This window comes from Mercenaria mercenaria, chromosome 14 (assembly GCF_021730395.1).
Source record: "Mercenaria mercenaria strain notata chromosome 14, MADL_Memer_1, whole genome shotgun sequence".
NCBI lineage: Eukaryota > Metazoa > Mollusca > Bivalvia > Venerida > Veneridae > Mercenaria > Mercenaria mercenaria.
The window spans coordinates 1,550,473-1,571,239 of record NC_069374.1 but is presented as its reverse complement, the minus strand read 5'-3'; the positions used below and the strand labels follow the sequence as shown (position 1 = coordinate 1,571,239).

At 36.5% G+C, this 20,767-nt stretch overlaps 2 protein-coding genes across 3 annotated transcripts in view; both read left to right on the top strand.

Annotated features, from left to right (window-relative positions):
* The window catches only part of LOC128548321 (polyamine-transporting ATPase 13A3-like), a 117,747-nt gene that overhangs the window by 9,796 nt on the left and 87,184 nt on the right, over positions 1-20,767 (top strand). The window contains exons 2-3 of one of the 2 annotated variants that reach the window (XM_053522808.1): positions 857-914; positions 3,837-3,956. Coding sequence is in view for 1 of the 2 variants with exons in the window: in XM_053522807.1 (XP_053378782.1) it covers positions 5,416-5,431 (16 nt within the window). In the remaining variant the exon portion in view is untranslated. Of the gene's footprint in view, positions 1-856; positions 915-3,836; positions 3,957-5,367; positions 5,432-20,767 lie in introns of both variants that reach the window. The other variant, XM_053522807.1, reaches the window with a different exon arrangement.
* LOC128548615 (uncharacterized) lies at positions 957-2,891 on the top strand. Its single transcript, XM_053523977.1, has one exon. The coding sequence runs from the start codon at positions 957-959 to the stop codon at positions 2,889-2,891; it is 1,935 nt and encodes a 644-aa protein (XP_053379952.1).

The window sequence follows — 20,767 nt, the reverse complement described above, 5'->3', positions numbered from 1 at the left end:
CCCGATGTCGTCAGCAGATGTGCGCACTGACCTACATCAATTTTGTCGTAATTTAACCCTTTTTGACCCCCAAAAACCTTATTTGAAGTCCTCAGGTGAAGGAAAATTGCATTTTTTATGCCTTTTTTATATGAGCTGGCATTGACTTTTATATTTTTAGAAAGATTTACCATTATTCTTTTTTGCCATACGACTTCTGAAATGCAAACGGGTTGCGCAAAACAACGCGCACCCATTTTTCGCCCGTAGGGTGCCTCCCGCTTTCATTAAATATTATACCGGAAGTGCGTAAAGCCAAATCGAAAGTAAAATTAAAACGGGCACCTGCAAAATGACCGTATTTGTTTTAGCCATTCCAAGGTGATTTTTGTTTGATGTTCGGTTCATATTCAGTCTGTTGATATTAATCCATCAGATTTATACCAATGATGTTTTTTTTTCTCAATTATGCCTAAGCAATCGGTAATTATGATGTGTTATTTGCTAAGCTTTTGACCCTACTGTATCGTTGTACTTTCATTTTATTTTGTTTTGGTTTCTTATGTTATATTTACTCTGAAAGTTATATTTACTCTGAAAAGTTTTTTTAATTTCCATTCAGTTTATATATTTTCATAATGACAACAAATAGAAAATGAATTTTAGTTATTCAATTCTGTTTTGGCTTGTACATGCTGCAAAAATATATCAAAACAACTGCAGAAATTTACAGAAAGAGTATAAAATATATTTATTTTCAGCTCTTTGTATAAAAAGTCTGCTGTTATTTTATGCTGTAAGGGGCATATTAAAAATCAATTCTTTTTTTTTTCTTTATGTTATTTTAAGTTGTTTTTATTGATTTTATTTTATTCAGTTTGACCAGTGGCTACAGTATGCGTCTTGATGTTTATGTGCACCGTTAAAGACTGAATGTAAGTATCAATATATTTTGTTATTATTTCAGATATTAAAACATGGAGACCATAACCAATGGGTTTTTAGTTGATTGTATTAAATCAAAAGGATTGCAGGAAACATGCAAGTATTTATTAAGCAAAGAAGGACTGAAAACTAGCAATGACACTTTACTTAAGGATTTAGATCGACTTTTAAAGAAACATAAAAACTTGAACAAAAGTAAGTCCCGTGTTAAGGGAAAGGAAAATTTAGATAGATTTTTGAAGAATTCTTATAGATTACCTGTGCCAAAAGATTCTGATGCAAAGAGTGTCCCTGTTCCGTCTACATCAAACGTTTTTTTAGCCTGTGATTCAGATGTTACTAAAGAAAACACATTTGAGCATGTTGCGGTGAAACTTGCAACTGAACTTGTTGCAGCCAAAAATGAAAATGATGATATCAGGGAGGAACTGAATCTTATTATTGAAGAAAAAGATGAGTTGAATGAAAGCTTGGAAAAATCAGAAATTAAACTTCAATCAAGTAAAAAACAATTAAACCGAACCTCTAATAGAGAAATGTACTGGAGGGACAAATGCTTGAAACTTGATTCTGATAATGAAATTATACATGCTCATGATGATACGAATGTTTTTAAAGTAAGAATTGAAAATCTTGAAGAAGAAAATAGAAATACAAAACAATTACTTGATGATATGCATGAAAGGTTAATTGAACTTGAAAATGAAAATGTTGAATTAAAAAAGATTAACAATGCCGAGTTTTTCGATGAAAAAAGTAAAACGTATAGTTTGAAATTGCATTCATGTGTTTATTCTTTACTTGATAACCATGTTGCTTTTGAAAATGTTGGAGCAGTTATTACAAGTGTTTTAAAACTTGTAAATATAAGTCCAAACAAATTACCGTCGGTCGGAACAATTCATAATTGGTCAATTGAAAGGGGGTTGATTGCTAAAAGACAAATATCAGAAACATCAACAAATGAAAATACTACCTTACATACAGACGAAGCTTCAAAGTATGGTCAGAAATGGGGGGCATTTGCTGCTAGGGATTCTGAGGGAAACTATACGCTATTGGGTTTGAAAGATATGGCTACTAAATCAAGTCACGACACGTTAGATACTTTTAAAGACATTTTGAATGACATAAATGATGTGGCAGGGGATGGTACCGGTAACCAAATTTTAAGGAACATTAAAAACACTATGAGCGACCGTGCTTCTACTGAAACCAAATTTAATGAATTACTGCAAGAGTACAGAAATGAAATATTACCACAGGTCATTGAAAATTACAATCAGCTTTGTGAAGAAGAAAAACTTTCGATTTCTAGAATGAACAATTTTTTCTGCGGGTTGCATACTTTAGTACATATGGCAGACACTGCACAAAAAGCTATTTTTGAAACCGAAAAGCTTCATTTTATTGATGGTAATATTCCTATATCTAACAAAGCATTTGAGAAACAAGGGCAGCCCGGGACAATACGTTTAATTCTTACTGCCTGCAAAGCATTTGCTCGTCGGGGCGATGCCAAAAATGGATGTCATGGAAATTTTATGACTTTTATCACTGAATTTTTAAAACAAAATAAAATGTCTTTCCCGCTACAGCCTCTTAAAGGTAATCGTTTCAATATTCTGTTTACGAACGCAGGGCAAATATATTATTTTCAAGACAAAATGAAAGACTTTTTAGACAGAAGTCCGTCGCTAAATGGTTTGTTGTCGTCTGTTCAAAAAGATTTATCAGAACCGTTTTTTCTAGCTGGTTGTAAAGCATTAGGCTTAATTTCCAAATATATTACAACACCACTGTGGAAAGTAATTGAAAATAAAGAAGTAAACATATCAATGATGAATCAAAGATATCATAAACTTTTGAAGTACTTGGAAGACGCTGCACTGAATCTGGATGATTTCATGAGTGGTAGTTTGGTTTTATTTGATGATGTTCCTATAAAAAAAAGATGTTATTCATGACCGGTTAATAGAAAAGTCAAACATTGATAACCATGTCGTTGTTATACTTTCAATTGTTCTGCCAGCATTAGCAAAACTTATAAAACGACAATATGGTGACCATTTGCCCGGTGGCATACATGCGCTGGTAAGTGACCAAGAAACTGAAAGCGTGGATAAACACAATAAGTTTCCTGAGAGAGTGTTTTCATATGTTGACCATATCATTTCGTCAAAACCAAATATTTCTACTTTGACCATGGAGTCCCACATAACATTTTCCTTAAATAAAACAAGTGAGTGGCTATCAAAACAGGAAAATGCCTCTGAAATCATTAAACAAAGTAGGAAAGAAGTCTTATCTGAAAAAGCAAAATTCAAACAAAGAGAGGAAGTAATAAGAGCAAAACGCATTGAAAAACAAAATGAAGAATTCAGGAGAAAGGAAGATTTGGAAAGAAAAAGAATTGAAAAATTGGAGAAAGAAACTGAAGATATGACATATTATGGCTTATGGCAAACAGAAAATCAAGTGATAACTGCATTAGGAAAAATAAAGTCAAAGAAAGAGCAAGAAGAGGCCCTTAGAGTTCAGCTGAGGTTCAGGAAAGATGTTTTCAATAAAAAATGTGATGACAATGTTTACTCATTTAGTAAAGTTAGATGGAAAAAGAATTATGTTGAGTGTTGATGAATTAAAAAGAAATGTTCTGATATTAATCCAAAAGAGTTACAATTGTCCTTCACCTGAGGAGCCTCATTTACTTTTGGGCAAAAATATTGATCATAGATTTCTTGAAGATGGCACTTTAAAATGGTACACAGGCAAAGTAATTTCCCAGGTACAATTACATGGTAGTTCTAACTACTTAATTTGAGTTATTTTATTTCATATGCTTTATAGAATGTTTGCAAAGGCATTGATACAAGATATTAAAGTTTGTCTTTCTTGATGTGTATTTTCAGGTTCCAGGTTTTCCTGCCTGGTTTAACATTCTGTACGAGGAGGATGAAGATATTTACACGGCAAAACTGGGCGAGGAATATGAGGCGGGTGATGTTATAATTAAAGTTTAAGAAATGGTGGTATGTATTTGTGACAGAACGGAAACTGATCTTAATAACTGGTGGTATGTATATGTGACAGAACTGAAATAAGCCTTTAATAAGGAAGTGATAATGCAAGTAGAATGGGATTTTCTTCACATGTATATGTTCTAACACTGAAGTTGCTACTATAATGCTACGAAGTCAGTTTTATACTATTTGTGTGAGTAAATCACTGTACATGAATTTTTCAGGTTAAACAGCCTTTATTTTGTGCATTACAATTTTGTACATCATTTTCACTTGAAAATGCCATTTTCTTATACTACATGGCAGAAAATCTGGATTCTTTGTATATTTCCAAGGGCAATAACTCTTGTTTAACTCGACCAATGTCCAAATTTATTGCATTTCTGAATTTGTCTCATTGTACACTTTAATTTGATATATTACACTTATGTAAATTATTTTTATTTGAAAATGTCACATTGTTATCCTATGCAGCAGAAAACTTGAACTTTATGTAAATTTCCAAGGGCAATAACTCTGGTTTAACATACCCAATTTCCAAATTTAATGCATTTCTGAATTTGTCTCATTGTACACTTTAATTTGATATATTACAACTATATATATAATTTTCAGTTGAAAATCGTCACTTTGTTATCATACGCGGCAGAAAATAGACTTTCTTGTGAATTTCCAAGGGCAATAACTCTGGTTTAACTCAGCCAATTTTCAAATTTAATGCATTTCTGAATTTGTCTCATTGTACACTTTAATTTGATTTATTACAACTATGTATATCATTTTCAATTGAAAATGTCACTTTGTTATCCTACGCGGCAAAAATTATTGGACTTTCTTGTGAATTTCCAAGGGCAATAACTCTGGTTTAACTCAACCAATTTTTAAATTAAATGCATTTCTGAATTTGCCTCATTGTACACTTTAGTTTGATATATTACAACTATGTACATCATTTTTATTTAAAAAATTTATTTTGTTATCATATGCGGCAGAAAAAATGGACATTCTGTAAATTTCAAAGGGCAATAACTCTGGTTTTACTCATTTTTTTTTCAAACTTGTTGCATTTCTGAATTTGTCTCATTAAACCCTTTAATTTGATATAGATCTATGACACTTACTTATATCTGAAAAAAATTATTTTGGCTTGAAGTAGATCTAGCTACTCAATGAAATGTACAGTAGTTTACAAGTGCCTTTAAATCAACATTATTTTCGATTTAAAAATCATCGATGAGTGCTTTCAATGTACTTAATGATTTAAACGTCTTTTTCGTTTCTAGCCGTTGGTTCGCGCTTTAAAACGCTGACAACTTTATCATAATATCATCGCTCCACCTACATACTACGGACCGCCTATAACTGTATGGTGCGTCCGATTTCCTGACTGTAGAGTGCGTCTTCGTATGTCTACGTAAAGGCATGAGTATCACATGAAAACAATTGAAACTTGAAAGCATAAAATACCATGGCAGCTGACACAGGTAAAATTATTTCCCTTTTTGTTGTATCATTTCACTTGAATCTTGGACGTTTCGACCCCAAGACATTTCAACACCAAAATGTAATTTTCTCCAATTGGACAAATTATTCAACCCCAAAGACATTTCGATCCCTCAGAAATAGTTGTATTTTCATTTTATTTCCTCCATTTGCATATTTTAGAAAATAATATGAACTTAGGTGCTACCTAGAAGGTAGTTTAAATAATGAGACCTCGGGTACTGGTTTCGAAGCAGTTTCCGTCGGCTAGTAGTATCCGTCAACGCATTATTTTACGTTTCGTGACGTTCTTCACAATGAAGTCGAGATTGTTTCCATAACGCTACCCTGCAATCCAGAGCTCTGTGAAATTTCAGCAACAAAGGGTAAAAACTTTCCAAGAAAACTCGAATTGTTCATTCCATAATTGTTTTGTTTACATTTCGCATATGGGGGATTTCACGTGCAATCAATGCGCATGCGCAAAGAATAACTCCGTTATCCCAAATTAAGTTGAAAGTTTCTCCTTTTGGCAGTCGAAACCAGATGGTTTACCAAAAATACATAATAAAGATAAAAATGAGTCATTTTTGTGCATCGGTAGAACATCGGCTTCACAAGCATGAGATCGCGAGTTCGAGTCTCAGGTTTTGCTTTTTTTACCTCCTATTTTCAACAAGCCTAATTTAACACATGAACCTTCAAATTTCTTAAAATTGTATTAATTAATTTCACCAGAAGGATTGAAAAAAAACACGGATGGTGCTTTTCTAGTCGTATTCACTGTAAAAATGTACATAAATATTAAAACAAAAATTGATGACGGAAACTGCTTCTGTAGTAAACCGATTCAGCTCTATTTATTCACCCCTTTTGGAGCCCCTCTGTGTGTCATCACGTGCGCTAGACACTATTGATATTCATGTTTTCGTAAAGCAGAAGAGCTAAGGTGTTCTCTTTGGGAGCATTTTACGGAACTGAAACGTTCAAGAAAAAAGATATTTTAAAAACCTTCATTTTATGACGGAAACTGCTTCGAAACCAGTAGACCGATTTTACATTTTGATATTTTACGTTGTCTACCTAGAGGCGGATATCGACAAGTCAAAAAAAATATAACGATATTCAACTCTCGAGTACAATTATTTGGACTACCTAGAAGGTAGTCAAACTAATTGTATGTGAGCCATGATATTGTGATAATTTTTGCATCTATAGGTCAATATCTTTCCTCCACGTATAGTCCATAATTTGACGTCAAAAGTGATTGAGATATTTTCGTGATAGGTCATAATCCCTCTCTTTACGTCAAAACCTAGTCCAAATAATTTGACGTCAAAAGTGATTCTGAGATATTTTCGTGATAGGTCATAATCCCTCTCTTTACGTCAAAACCAAGAACAACCTTTCCAGTGTTGAAATTAGATCTACCGTATTTTCCCGAATTAAAGCCCCCCCTCTAATTAACACCCCCCACCCGTTTTGGAGGGGAAAAAAGTCAACAAGAACAAAAAAAAATCACCTACCTCATTTTTATAAGTCCACATAATAAGTAATTTACAGTAAGTATCCAATGTATTAAGAATTAAACACACTTTTAAACAGTCCATTTACCGTAAATCCAAAACGTTTATACTAAGTACGGTATGTATCCAATCATCAAATAGAAAATTAAAGGGTAAATCCATTTTTGATTTGTTTTTGCACCACCCGCGCACAAGCTTCCTGTCGACTTTAAACAAATTAGCAGCAAAGTGTTAACCTTTTCTTCGACAGTTTTAATAACTTTTAATTTAAAAGCCGACACATAAGCAGCGTGTCAAACCACTGACATTGTGTATTGCTACCCGCATGTACTAAGGAAAATATTATCGGAGTACACAGCTGTTTGGGTATGATGACGTAATGTGTAATGTTGCGAGCGTGTCACGGAGTACATGAGGTACCTTATTTAAATGCATAACTTTAAGACACACTGCATTAAATTGGATGCCAAAATAATTACGTTTTGGGGGAATTAAACAACACAGAAACACTTTACAGTTGGTTTGAACGGTGTTTTTAAGTTTTGTAAAAATTTTCATTTTTTATTTTTTTTACCTCAAATGAACGCCCCCTCTTTGGAAAATGTAACGCCCCCAGGGGCGTTTATTCGGGAAAATACGGTAGGTAAAAACACGATCAGGCAATATATTTACATGATGAAATCATAAAACATAATAAAACTGAATCATTTTACGGTTTAAACATAACAGTAAAACATGTTAATAAAGCGTAGACAATATATGTTTCAGTTTGGCTACCTCGCTGTATTTACATGTCCGCCATTACACTCAGTACACGTTGACAGTGCGGTTGGTCGTTATCGATCACGTGACACGAATCGGAGCCATGTAAAATTTGTGTAAACTTTAGGGTGTGTTGTTAAAAACAGTGACAAACTCCTGTTTTGCCTTTTGTTCATATAAACATTAATTGAATTGAAGGAAGAAATGGATATTCTTTCCAGGTATCGTAAAATTTCACTAATATTTTTGTTTTTTAATAGTTAGAATGCGATTTAAAAATCACCTTATCTCTATGTTGACCCGTCCGCTCAGAAAACAGTGCGGAAGGCTCAACACATAAAAGGTAGTTTCTGTGTTGTACGTGGAGGAAAGATATTGACCTATACAAAAATTATCACAATATCATGGCTCACGTACAATTAGTTGGACTAGTCAAAACCAAGAACAACCTTTCCTGTGTTGAAATTAGATCTTAGGTAAAAACACGATCAGGCAATATATTTACACGATGAAATCATAAAACATAATAAAACTGAATTATTTTACGGTTTAAACATAACAGTAAAACACGTTAATAAAGCGTAAATACTATATGTTTCAGTTTGGCTACCTCGCTGTATTTACACGTCTGCCATTACACTCAGTACACGCTGACTGTGCGGTTCGTCATTATCGATCACGTGACACGAATCGGAGCCATGTAAAATTTGTGTAAACTTTAGGATGTGTTGTTTAAAACAGTGACAAACTCGTGTTTTGCCGTTTATTCATATAAACATTAATTGAATTGAAGGAAGAAATGGATATTCTTGCCAGGTATCTTAAAATTTCACTAATATTTTTGTTTTTTAATAGTTAGAATGCGATTTAAAAATCACCTTGTCTGTGTTGACCCTTCCGCTCAGAAAACAGCGGGGAAGGCTCAACACATAAAAGGTAGTTTCTATGTTGTACGTGGAGGAAAGATATTGACCTATGCAAAAATTATCACAATATCGTGGATCATGTACAATTAGTTGGACTACTCCACGTACAACATAGAAAATACCTTTTAATAATATTAAATATATTGCCTGATCGTGTTTTTACCTAAATCTAATTTTAACACAGGAAAGGTTGTTCTTGGTTTTGATGTAAAGAGAGGGATTATGACCTATCACGAAAATATCTCAATCACTTTTGACGTCAAATTATTTGGACTACCTAGAAGGCAGAGCTCCCTTGAAAAATCACCAGTGCCCCTTGAAAATTAAAGGAGTGCTGCTGGAATTATGGATCCGTTTTAAGAAGTTTATGTTCTTTGAGATCTATTAAAATTTTAAGAATTGATGATAATTCATGATTTCTGAATGAATGTCTTAGAATGCATTAAGATTAAATCTTGACATGCGAAAACTACAAATATGCTATACTGGCACGTGAGTAGTCCCCGGACAGAAATCGCATATATTTCGTCCTCAAAAGCTTAAATAATATTGTAAGTGTTGTCGGATACGATTACAACACTTAGCGAAATATAAGGTGAAATATTAGTACCCAAGACAGACTGAAGACCTTATTCATTCTTTATTCGGTTGTCTACGTCAAACTCTTTAGGCCTATACATATTTAAGCACCTTATATTTAAGAAAAACTGAGTTTTCTATCTATTTGCGCCTAAAATTCTGCAAATGGCGGAGCAACGTAAAAAGGGAGGTAATCTATTTGACCTAAATATTCAATGAATAACGGTTATTATCGTTGTCATCTTATGACAGTCAGTTACATGGCTCCCCAAAATTAGGTTTCCTAATTTTCCAAGGCAATAAAAAAAAAATATATATATATATATAGGGATATAAATTACATAACCTAGAGTTAAAGTAGAAACCCTTAAAGTGATAACATCATTGCAGCAATTATTGCTTATTAAATCTTAGAACTTTCGAAGCATTCACATAAGGCATCACATCTGAACCATACATCAACTGATTACAGACAAATTAATTTTAAGTATACAGAATTACAATATGAGCAAAAAACCCCAAATGAATCTGGAGAGGGACTTATTACATAAACTTAAACCTAAAACTTGAATTTAAAAGAAAGGCAATATTTCTCAATTGCGACATAGCACTGTTTCTCAAAACTTGAAAAAACCGATTCATTTATTGCGCACAACAATTAAAAAAGGCTTCCCGATGGGGAATTATCCCGGTTCACAATAACACCAATTTATGGATTGGTCGTTCCAACAAGGTCAATGGCTTGTTACGCCTTCCATCTTTATCAAGAGAGGAATCACCAACAGCGACTGTTACCTTTCTGACAAGGCCATCTTGATCTGGTTCCGCCTGACTTACACGACCAAGCGACCATTGACATCTTGGGACATTGTCATCCTTGACTAGAACTACATCTCCCACAGAAAGATTCTGTTCTGGTTTAACCCATTTGCTTCTGGCTTGCAAGTTTTGTAAAAACTCCTTACGCCAACGCGACCAAAATTCATCAGCTAAATACTGAACACGCCTCCAACGTTTCCGAGAGTAAAGATCAGACTTTTCGAACTGACCAGGAGGTGATAAGACAACACTAGATTTCATGGTTAACAAGTGATTTGGCGTTAAGGGGTCCAGTGACAATGGGTCATTGAGGTTTTCTACAGTTAAGGGTCTGCTGTTAACCACTGCCGCAGCTTCACACATGAAGGTTCTGAGACCTTCATCATCCAGTTGAGACCCATTCTGATACATCAGGGAACTAAGGACATTTCGAATTGATCTTATCTGACGTTCCCATACTCCGCCCATATGGCTGGCAGACGGAACGTTTGTTTTAAAAACAACATAGTCACAAATTGATTCAAGTAAATACTGACTTACACGGTCATCGTCCATTTCTGAAACAGCCTCTCTTAATTCACGAGCTGCACCAATAAAATTGGTGCCCCTATCCGACCTAAGTACTCGAATTGGACCACGTATTGACAAGAACCTGCGCAAGGCATTAATGAATGAGTCCGTATCAAGAGAAGACGCTACCTCAATGTGAACTGCTCTACATAATAAGCATGTAAATATGGCCCCGTATCTTTTAAGTTGTTTGCGGCCTTCCCTGACATACCAGGGCCCAAAGTAGTCAACTCCGCTGTATGTAAAAGGAGGAGCAGGTTGGAGCCTGTCTATTGGCAAGTCAGCCATTTTTTGAACTTGTGTAGTTCCACGCAACCTCTTACATACTACGCAACCAGAAATGTAGCTCGAAACTCTCGAATTGAGATTAACAATCCAAAAACCACTGGAACGGATCTCGTTGATAGTTATTCCTCTTCCCTGGTGATGGACATGTTCGTGAAAGTGACGAATAATGAGTTCGGTAACGTGTCCTCTTTTGGGAAGAATAACAGGGTGCTTAAAACCAAATGTCAGCTCAGCCCGTTTTATACGACCACCAACACGCAAAAGTCCAAACTGATCAAGGAAAGGATCTAAGCGAAATATGGGAGAATTTCCCTTCAAAGCAAATTTTCTTAACTTTAATATCTCGTGATCAGACAACTTGTCCGACACATTTAGGTTACGGAGAGTTTTTAATTTCTTCATAAAATGCATCCGCTTGCACAGCCTTGACAACGATTTGTTCTGCTACTAACAAATCGTCCACTGATACGGCAGACTGACAACTCGCCTCTCCCTCAGTCTGAGCAATCGGCTGTTCAGCTTTGGACGACCTAACACGTTTGTTAAGACAGACAATGTACTTAAGACATAGAGCAACTGCAAGTTTCAATCGTCTCCAGCTAGAGAAATACTCGAAACGCGAACAGATTTCCCCTAGATTGGTAGAAGCACCGAAGGTTCTGAATGTATGAGCCTTTTTTAGCTCCTTATCATCATCTGACAAAGGTGGGATTACATTTTTGATAGGTGGAAGTTGAATATTCCACAGGAAATCTGGGCCTTTAAACCAATTGGACTTGTGTACAAGGGCATAAGCCGATGAACCCCTTGATGCAATATCCGCAGGATTGAGTTCTGACTCAACATACCTCCACTGGGATGGATCACTGTGACTTCTAATCTGTTGGACACGATTAGCTACATACACATGAAATCTCCGTGAATCGTTCCCAACATAACCAATAACTACCTTACTATCAGTCCAAAAATACTCAAGTGCATCTGGAAATTGTAACTCTTGTCGTAATAAGATGCTAATTTTTACTGAGACAACAGCTGCAGCCAGCTCAAGACGAGGAATAGTGATAGGCTTGAGTGGTGCAACTCTAGCCTTACTCATAAGAAGAGAACAATTGACCTGGCCCTTGTTATCAATTAATCTGAGGTATGAACACTGACCATAGCCGTCCATGCTTGCATCTGAAAAGTGATGTATTTCAGCAGATATGACTTCACCAAACTCCTTAGGCTTAAAACATCTGCTTATTCTAAGTGACCCAAGAATGTTAAGCTCATTTCTCCACTGCTCCCATTTTGATTTTAAGTTGTCAGGAACTGATCATCCCAGTCTGCATTCTGTGCACATAGCTGCTGCAGTATCTGCTTGCCTACAAGGATAACTGGTGAAATAAATCCCAAAGGGTCATATACGGAGCTAACCGTGGACAGAACTCCTCTTCTGGTTAAAGGTTTGTCACTCAAGACTATTCTGAACTGAAAGCAATCAGACTCGATACACCATTGAACGCCCAATGTTCTTTCAACATGAAAACTATCAGTAAAATATCAAAATCTGCAAGTCCACTAGCCCTGTCTTCTGGTGACACGTGACTTATAACTTCCTTAGAATTGCTTAAGAATTTGTGCAATCTAACACCGCCCCTTTTGCACATTGCCTGACTAGAATCTATCATGCGAATAGCTTCTTCGACAGAAGGAACAGACTTGAGTCCATCATCCACATAAAAATTGTGTCGCAAGAAGTTAGCTACTTCTTCTCCAAACTCAAGTTCGTTGTCCTTGGCAATCTGTTTTAACCCAAAATTTGCGCAACCAGGGAAGAACTGGCGCCGAATAGGTGAACACACATACGATACACTACAGGTTGTTTCATACTACTATCTGACCACCAAAAGAACCTCAAGTAGTTTCGATCTTTCTCGGCGACTCTAAATTGATGAAACATTTGTTCAATGTCGCACGCAAATGCAACCTTTTCCATGCGAAAGCGACAGAGGACTCCAATAAGGGTGTTTGTTAAGTCAGGACCTTGTAGAAGGTGATTGTTTAAACTTTGTCCATTAAACACAGCACTACAATCAAAAACTACTCGAAGCTTGCCTGGCTTCTTTGGGTGAAAAACACCATGATGGGGTATGTACCACTCATGGCCATTGACAACTTGTAGGTCAGAGTCACTCACAACTTCAGCATGACCCATTTTAATCAAGCTATTCATAAACTGTTCATAAAGTCTGCGGTAGTCGCTGTCACGCTGTAAACGCCTTTTAAGACCTTCTAAACCTACGGAGAGCCATATATTGATTGTTAGGTAAGTTTGGTGGGTCACCCTTGAATGGTAAGGGCATTGTATAATGGCCATCAACGAACTTGATATCAGAATTCATTTCTCCAAGAATCTTTGGTCTTCTTGAGAGATCAACGTACAAGTAACTTGATTTTCACAAAAATCCAACTCCATAGCCTTTGCTATTTCAACAGGACTGGCAACCTTGACCCGAGTTCTAAAGGAAAATGCTACCTCATTTGTCAGACTATGTTGGCCTGTTTTAGGGGCAAGATCTGATGGCACTTCAAGGGTACAAATTCGATGGCTCAGTCCAATGCAGTCATCGTGATTGTCTGCAAACTTATCAACTATACCAACTATTCCCCACCCAAGATCCGTACGTTGACCAAATGGTCCTTGGTCAATGGGAGGAATTACTTCGCGTGGCATTAAGGCACGAGCACAATTGTATCCTATGAGTAATCCAACTTCGCAATCAGCAACTGGCATTAACCTTTCAGCTATGCCATTTAGGTGTGGCCAGTGTTTGGCTATTTCTGGAGTAGGGATATGTGATCTGTTAGCTGGTATAACCTCTCTAGTAAAGGCATCAGGTAAAGATATCTTCACAGAGCTATCAAACCCGCGAACCACAAGGCCACCAATCCTTGCGCTTTCCACTCTGGTATCCTTGCAAGACATAGTGGACAGGATCAGTGTTACCTTTGGGCCAGTCAGTCCCAATGCATCACAAGTGTCATTTAGGACAAAGGTTGTGTCGGATTGGGTGTCTAGCATGGCATAGACCAGTCTCTCTAAGTTCGGGTTATCATGCTGAGAAAGAAATACGGGGACTACCATAGAACATTTACTATTACAACTAGTGCCATTGAGACATGACGAATCTGAAAGCATTGCCTGAGACTTCTGAGTCTCTTCCAGTTTATCAGCCTGGCCTTTGTCCTTGGTGACATCAGAGGTCCCTCTTTTGTCTCCATGAAGCGAGGTAGGATGGAATTTGGAACAGGTTTTACACTGTTTTCTCCTTTTACATCCCTTAGATAGGTGACCAGGAGAAAGACAACCAAAGCAGAGGTTTTTGTCCCGAGCAAACGATTTACGTTCCTCAAGTGTCTTAGCTAGGTATTTTCTACAAAGATCGAGTTCATGACCTGGCCTTTCACAGAAAAAACATTGGAAATCAGAAAAATTACGCCTGGGATGGCCCTTAGAGGGATTCTTACCCTCATCGATCCCAGTTAAGAAGGATCTTCCCTTAAGCAAAGGTTTCTGTTCCGCCCGTATCCGTTTCTCAGGTACCTCACTTCCATGATTTCCCATGTCACCCTTGATGGACTGAACAGAAGTGACTGGATTACAAGCAATTTTGGCTTCCTTTGAAATGAAGGATTCAAATGACTGAAAGGGAGGAAACTCGTTATGGGATTCCTTGTGACCTACCACGACACGGTTCCATCTGGAGACTAACCATTCTGGAAGCCTGGCTAACATCTTACGATTCTCAGCAGGGTCATTAAGGACGCTTAGATGAGGGATGCTTTGCATTGCTGCAAGACACTGTCTTAAAAAGTCTGAAAATTTTAAAAGGCTACTGGCATCCTTGGGACTTATCTTTGGCCAGGAGTCAAGTTTTGATCTAAAAGCATTGGACACAATAAATGGGTCCCCATACCTTTCATCTAGTAGCTTCCTAGCGCTATCATATGCATCATCACTGGCTAACAGGGTGTAGTTTTCAACAACTAGTTTAGCAGGACCACCAATATATTTCTTCAAATAGTGGATTTTCTCAGCATCAGGAATTTGCCTACTCTCTATGAGAGTTTTAAACGCTAGCTTCCATGAAGGATACTGAATGGGGTCGCCATAGAATACACCGGGCTCGGGTGAAGGTAGCCTATTCAGTGAAACTTGTTCTGCAAGCGTCTTTGCAAGATCAATTAGACTTTGATCACTGGGCCCTTTGGGTGGAACCACTTGGTAAATAGATGGTATAGGGGCTATGATAGGCTTATGGACAGGTATATGTGCACTGTCGGTATTAGTGATGTCTGCTGTCCTATCTAGAGAAGGATTGGTGGCGGAAAAAACTGTATCAGAACTCTGAGGTACAAAGTCTGATACCCTAGGATTCAAAGAAGTAGTATATGAGATATGAGCTGGGGTTGAGACTATGATATCATCAGTAGCTTCAGTTGTAATGGGATTCTGTGCGTGAGACAGAGGAAATTTTGTACTGCTAGAATCATAATGGGCATGGGCTTCAACATAATCTTTTACCCTGTCAAGACTTGATTCTGTTGACAAACATGTATTTGGTAAAAAAGAATCAGTGCTATCTAAAGCTTCAATTTTTGCCTCTGCCATATCAATCTCCCTTTTGGTTTGAATTTTTTCGAGTTCTGCCTTTGATTTTGCTTCTAAGTCTATATACTTCAGCTTAACTTTAAGAGCTGCTGCGTGAGCAGCAACCTCAGACTTATTGGAATTCTGTGTGCGACTTGACCTGACTGAACATCGAGACCTTGACCTACAGGACCTTGATGAATTTGACCTAGTCTCGGACCTATCGGTTTCTACAGAACGTAAATAAATACCAATGTCTCTCATTAGTTCATGATGGTAAGTTTCTATATTGACAAACTCAGTGGAATGTGATTGTTCCCCAGATGAAAGAAAATTCAGATCAAGATCAACACTAGACAGAGAATGAAAATTTTCTTGAAGCTTATTGCGTTCTTCACGGATAACAGAAATATCAGTGTTATCAGACATTGACACTTGTAACTTATTGGCAATACCCCTCCATGCTGATATGGCTGACCGAAACTTAATAGTCTGCTGAGAAATGTGGTACCCTAAACCCTTCTCAGTTAATGTTCGTTCGCGAGAAGAGGATCGCACTGCCATATTAGAGTCTTCGGTAGTCATCTTAACCAACAATATGAAAATAGATATACAATACTACAAAAATGCAAACCTTATCCTTAAATCTAAGTGCGCAAAAATAATACCTGTACTTAAAATTGCAGCATGAAAAAAAAAAAAAAAATTAATAATAATAATACGCCCTTCCTCAAAAATAACAATAGCCTTAGTTTAACACAAGCTGAAAAAATTGCAATAGTTCAACACAAACTGAAAAAATTGCAATAGTTTAACACAAGCTGAAAAATTGCAATATGTGCACTATCACTGATGAAGCTAACTTGTTCTATAACATGTAGTTCTAATAACTTGAAAAATGATATATAAGATACATTAAAGTACTTTGAATAGACATGAAATTACAGCTACTTTATAGTTACACTTCACAGAAATCTAATAGTTCTATATATGCAAGTAGCAATTTATGACTGAGCTATCTCAGCCTAAGCAAATGTCAATGCAAGTCAAAGCACTCAGACTATGTTTGTGGATTGCAGTTTTCTTGAAAATGTTGAAGGCAAAAATCACCAGGGATTCACAAGGTGTTCTGCTTGATGCACACTATATCACTGTTGGCTGAAGTTGATAAAACGCCCATCCACTTGAATGCTTGGGTTTAACATTCAGACTCTATTTGTCGTAACCAATTTTCCAAAAAAAAAGTGAAAACATCAGGTCTTATGAATTCGCAAGGTGTTCTCCTGGATGCACACTATCACGTTGAATCGGATAAGACACTCATCCACTTGAATGCTTGGGTTTAGCATTCAGACTCCTTTTATCGTAACCAATTTTCAAAAAAGTGAAAACAACAGGTCTTATGAATTCGCAAGTGTTCTCCTGGATGCACACTATCACATTGGATCGGATATGATACTTATCTACTTGAATGCTTGGCTTTTGCAGGAGCTTGACTATAAGTGCATGTAAATCTAGCATTTACTGTAATGTTTCTTTAATCTACTGACACTCATGAATGTAGTCCACTGCAGGTGCACAGCTGAATTTGTAGACACAGAGAACAACTGATATGCCAGAATTCCACTTGACTGTATTGCCGAGAGTTTGACTGTAAGTGTTGTCGGATACGATTACAACACTTAGCGAAATATAAGGTGAAATATTAGTACCAAGACAGACTGAAGACCTTATTCATTCTTTATTCGGTTGTCTACGTCAAACTCTTTAGGCCTATACATATTTAAGCACCTTATATTTAAGAAAAACTGAGTTTTCTATCTATTTGCGCCTAAAATTCTGCAAATGGCGGAGCAACGTAAAAAGGGAGGTAATCTATTTGACCTAAATATTCAATGAATAACGGTTATTATCGTTGTCATCTTATGACAGTCAGTTACAAATATCAAGAATAAAAACAATTAACATATATAAATACCTTAGCTCCGGTATTACCAGTTTAGGGTTTTTTTTCTATGAAATGACGTCACGTTCGCGGGGAATTAGCAAGGCCCGTATAGGGGTCTGTAGAACGTCAATTTTAACATGCTCGATAGTAATGCCTGGACACCGTTTTATCATGAATATTTTTATCGGGAACTGCCCATATGAGCTGGAATTATGAAAAAGACAAATGATATTTTATACAACTGTAAAAAGATCGAACGTTGCGTCAGATTTATTTGTCCCAGCCACACGGAAAATTGCGACAACAGAAAGTAAAATAATTAAGCTTAAGTCATGGACAATAACTGGCTAATCGAACAAATAATGAAATATTTTGGCATATTAGTATTGTTGTCACAAAGAAAATAAGTTTTCTTGTTGAAAGTTTGTGTATCGTCTGCTAGTCCTGAAGTAAAAACATGAAGCCTTAATTTTTGAACCCTCCAGATAGGCCTTTCTTGCGCATGCGCAATAAAAACGGAAGCCCCGCAAGTGAAAATGTAAACAAGTAACCATGCGGAAGGATTTCCATGATTATTATACTCATACGATTACCTGTGAAAAATTAGACTTCTCCAAAACAAACGTCTGTATGAATAGGCACTAAAATATTTAGACGAATCGCGAAAATAGAGCGTTGCGGGAACGTGTCCGGGGACTACTGCTCTCCGGGGACTACTTGTGTGCCAGTATATGAACTAAAGAAAAATACGGTTCTTTTTAGAAGGAAGAATGTGTCCAACTTTAAGGCAAAAATACTGCTATGATAGATGTCTGGTATGGCGGAATGAAAATTATTTACATGTACAAAGCTTGTTTAAAACCCAAAAGACTAGCCATCTTTAAAAGTTAGTGATGAGAATTTTACCCAGAGAAAATTACTGTTTGCCGAAATTCTCGAAAACTCCTGTTTTATTAGCTCACCTGTCACAAAGGTGTCTGTCGTCCGTGCGTCCGTCCGTCCGTAAACTTTTGCTTGTGACCACTCTAGAGGTCACATTTTTCATGGGATCTTTATGAAAGTTGGTCAGAATGTTCATCTTGATGATATCTAGGTCAAGTTCGAAACTGGGTCACGTGCCTTCAAAAACTAGGTCAGTAGGTCTAAAAATAGAAAAACCTTGTGACCTCTCTAGAAGCCATATATTTCACAAGATCTTCATGAAAATTGATCAGAATGTTCATCTTGATGATATCTAGGTCAGGTTTGAAACTGGGTCACATGCCATCAAAAACTAGGTCAGTAGGTCTAAAAATAGAAAAACCTTGTGACCTCTCTAGAGGCCATATATTTTACAAGATCTTCATGAAAATTGGTTAGAACGTTCACCTGGATGATATCTAGGTCAAGTTTGAAACTGGGTCACGTGCCGTCTAAAACTAGGTCAGTAGGTCAAATAATAGAAAAACCTTGTGACCTCTCTAAAGGCCATATTTTTCATGGGATCTGTATGAAAGTTGGTCTGAATGTTCATCTTGATGATATCTAGGTCAAGTTTGAAACTGGGTCACGTGTGGTCAAAAACTAGGTCAGTAGTTCTAAAAATAGAAAAACCTTGTGACCTCTCTAGAGGCCATATATTTCATGAGATCTTCATGAAAATTGGTCAGAATGTTCACCTTGATGATATCTAGGTCAAGTTCGAAAGTGGGTCACGTGCCTTCAAAAACTAGGTCAGTAGGTCAAATAATAGAAAAACCTTGTGACCTCTCTAGAGGCCATAATTTTCATGGGATCTGTATGAAAGTTGGTCTGAATGTTCATCTTGATGATCTCTAGGTCAAGTTCAAAAGTGGGTCACGTGCCGCCAAAAACTAGGTCAGTAGGTCAAATAATAGAAAACCTTGTGATCTCTCTAAAGGCCATATTTTTCATGGGATCTATATGAAAATTGGTCTGAATGTTTATCTTGATGATATCTAGGTCAAGTTCGAAACAGGGTCATGTGTGTCAAAAACTAGGTCAGTAGGTCTAAAAATAGAAAAACCTTGTCACCTCTCTAGAGACCATACTTGTGAATGGATCTCCATAAAAATTGGTCAGAATGTTCACCTTGATGATATCTAGGTCAAGTTTGAAACTGGGTCACGTGCCTTACAAAACTAGGTCAGTAGGTCAAATAATAAAAAAACCTTGTGACCTCTCTAGAGGCCATACTTTTCATGGGATCTGTATGAAAGTTGGTCTGAATGTTCATCTTGATGATATCTAGGTCAAATTTGAAACTGGGTCAACTGCGGTCAAAAACTAGGTCAGTAGGTCTAAAATTATTAATATCTTTTGACCTCTCTAGAGGCCATATTTTTCAATGGATCTTCATGAAAATTGATCTGAATTTTCACCTTGATGATATCTAGATAAATTTCAAAACAGGGTCACGTACCTTCGAAAACTAGGTCAATAGGTCAAATAATAGAAAAACCTTGTGACCTCTCTAGAGACCATATTTTTCAATGGATCTTCATGAAAATTAGTCAGAATTTTTATCTTGATAATATCTAGGTCAAGTTCAAAACTGGGTCACATGAGCTAAAAAACTAGGTCACTATGTCAAATAATAGAAAAAATGACGTCCTACTCAAAACTGGGTCATGTGGGAAGAGGTGAGCGATTCAGGACCATCATGGTCCTCTTGTTTATTGAACTGCTAAGTTAACAGTCTGTGACATTTTTATAGTTAATCTTTTAGCTCTACTGGTATAGAATAGGAATGGTAGTAGGAGCCTTTTTGATGTTTATTGCCAGATAATTCATAGCCTATATTGTTTTTTCCTAGTAATAAACTCTGCTCAGTGATTTTTAAGCTTGTGGATGAAATATATGTGAACGGGGAGAAGAGCATTATGTGCATTTCACAGTTCAATGCCTGTATATTTTGTTCCCAAAACCTTTTTAAAAAATAAGTTTTTTCTACAGACAGTACATTGGAACCTGACATCACTAACAAAACACTTGTTAAATTTCACATGAATGACTTTATGTTTTGCAATGCTTTCAAGACTCATAAAAAAAACAAAACAAACAAACACTGAAATAAAAAAGAAATTTTAAAAAAAGGCATCCGGTGAGGATCGAACTCCCGACCTTTGGTTTACAACGTGAACTTGGTAACCACTGCACCAATGTGGAAGTATGACGTCATCATCACAAATATAAGTATACATAATAAATTTCAGTTATGGCAGCGTGACGAAAATCGTTTCCCATTGAAAATATTGTATTTTATCTTTTTTTTCTTCGTAGAA

What these genes read in the sequence shown, in the direction of transcription:
- LOC128548615 (XM_053523977.1), top strand. Translation starts at nt 957, where the DNA reads ATGGAGACCATAACCAATGGGTTTTTAGTTGATTGTATTAAATCAAAA.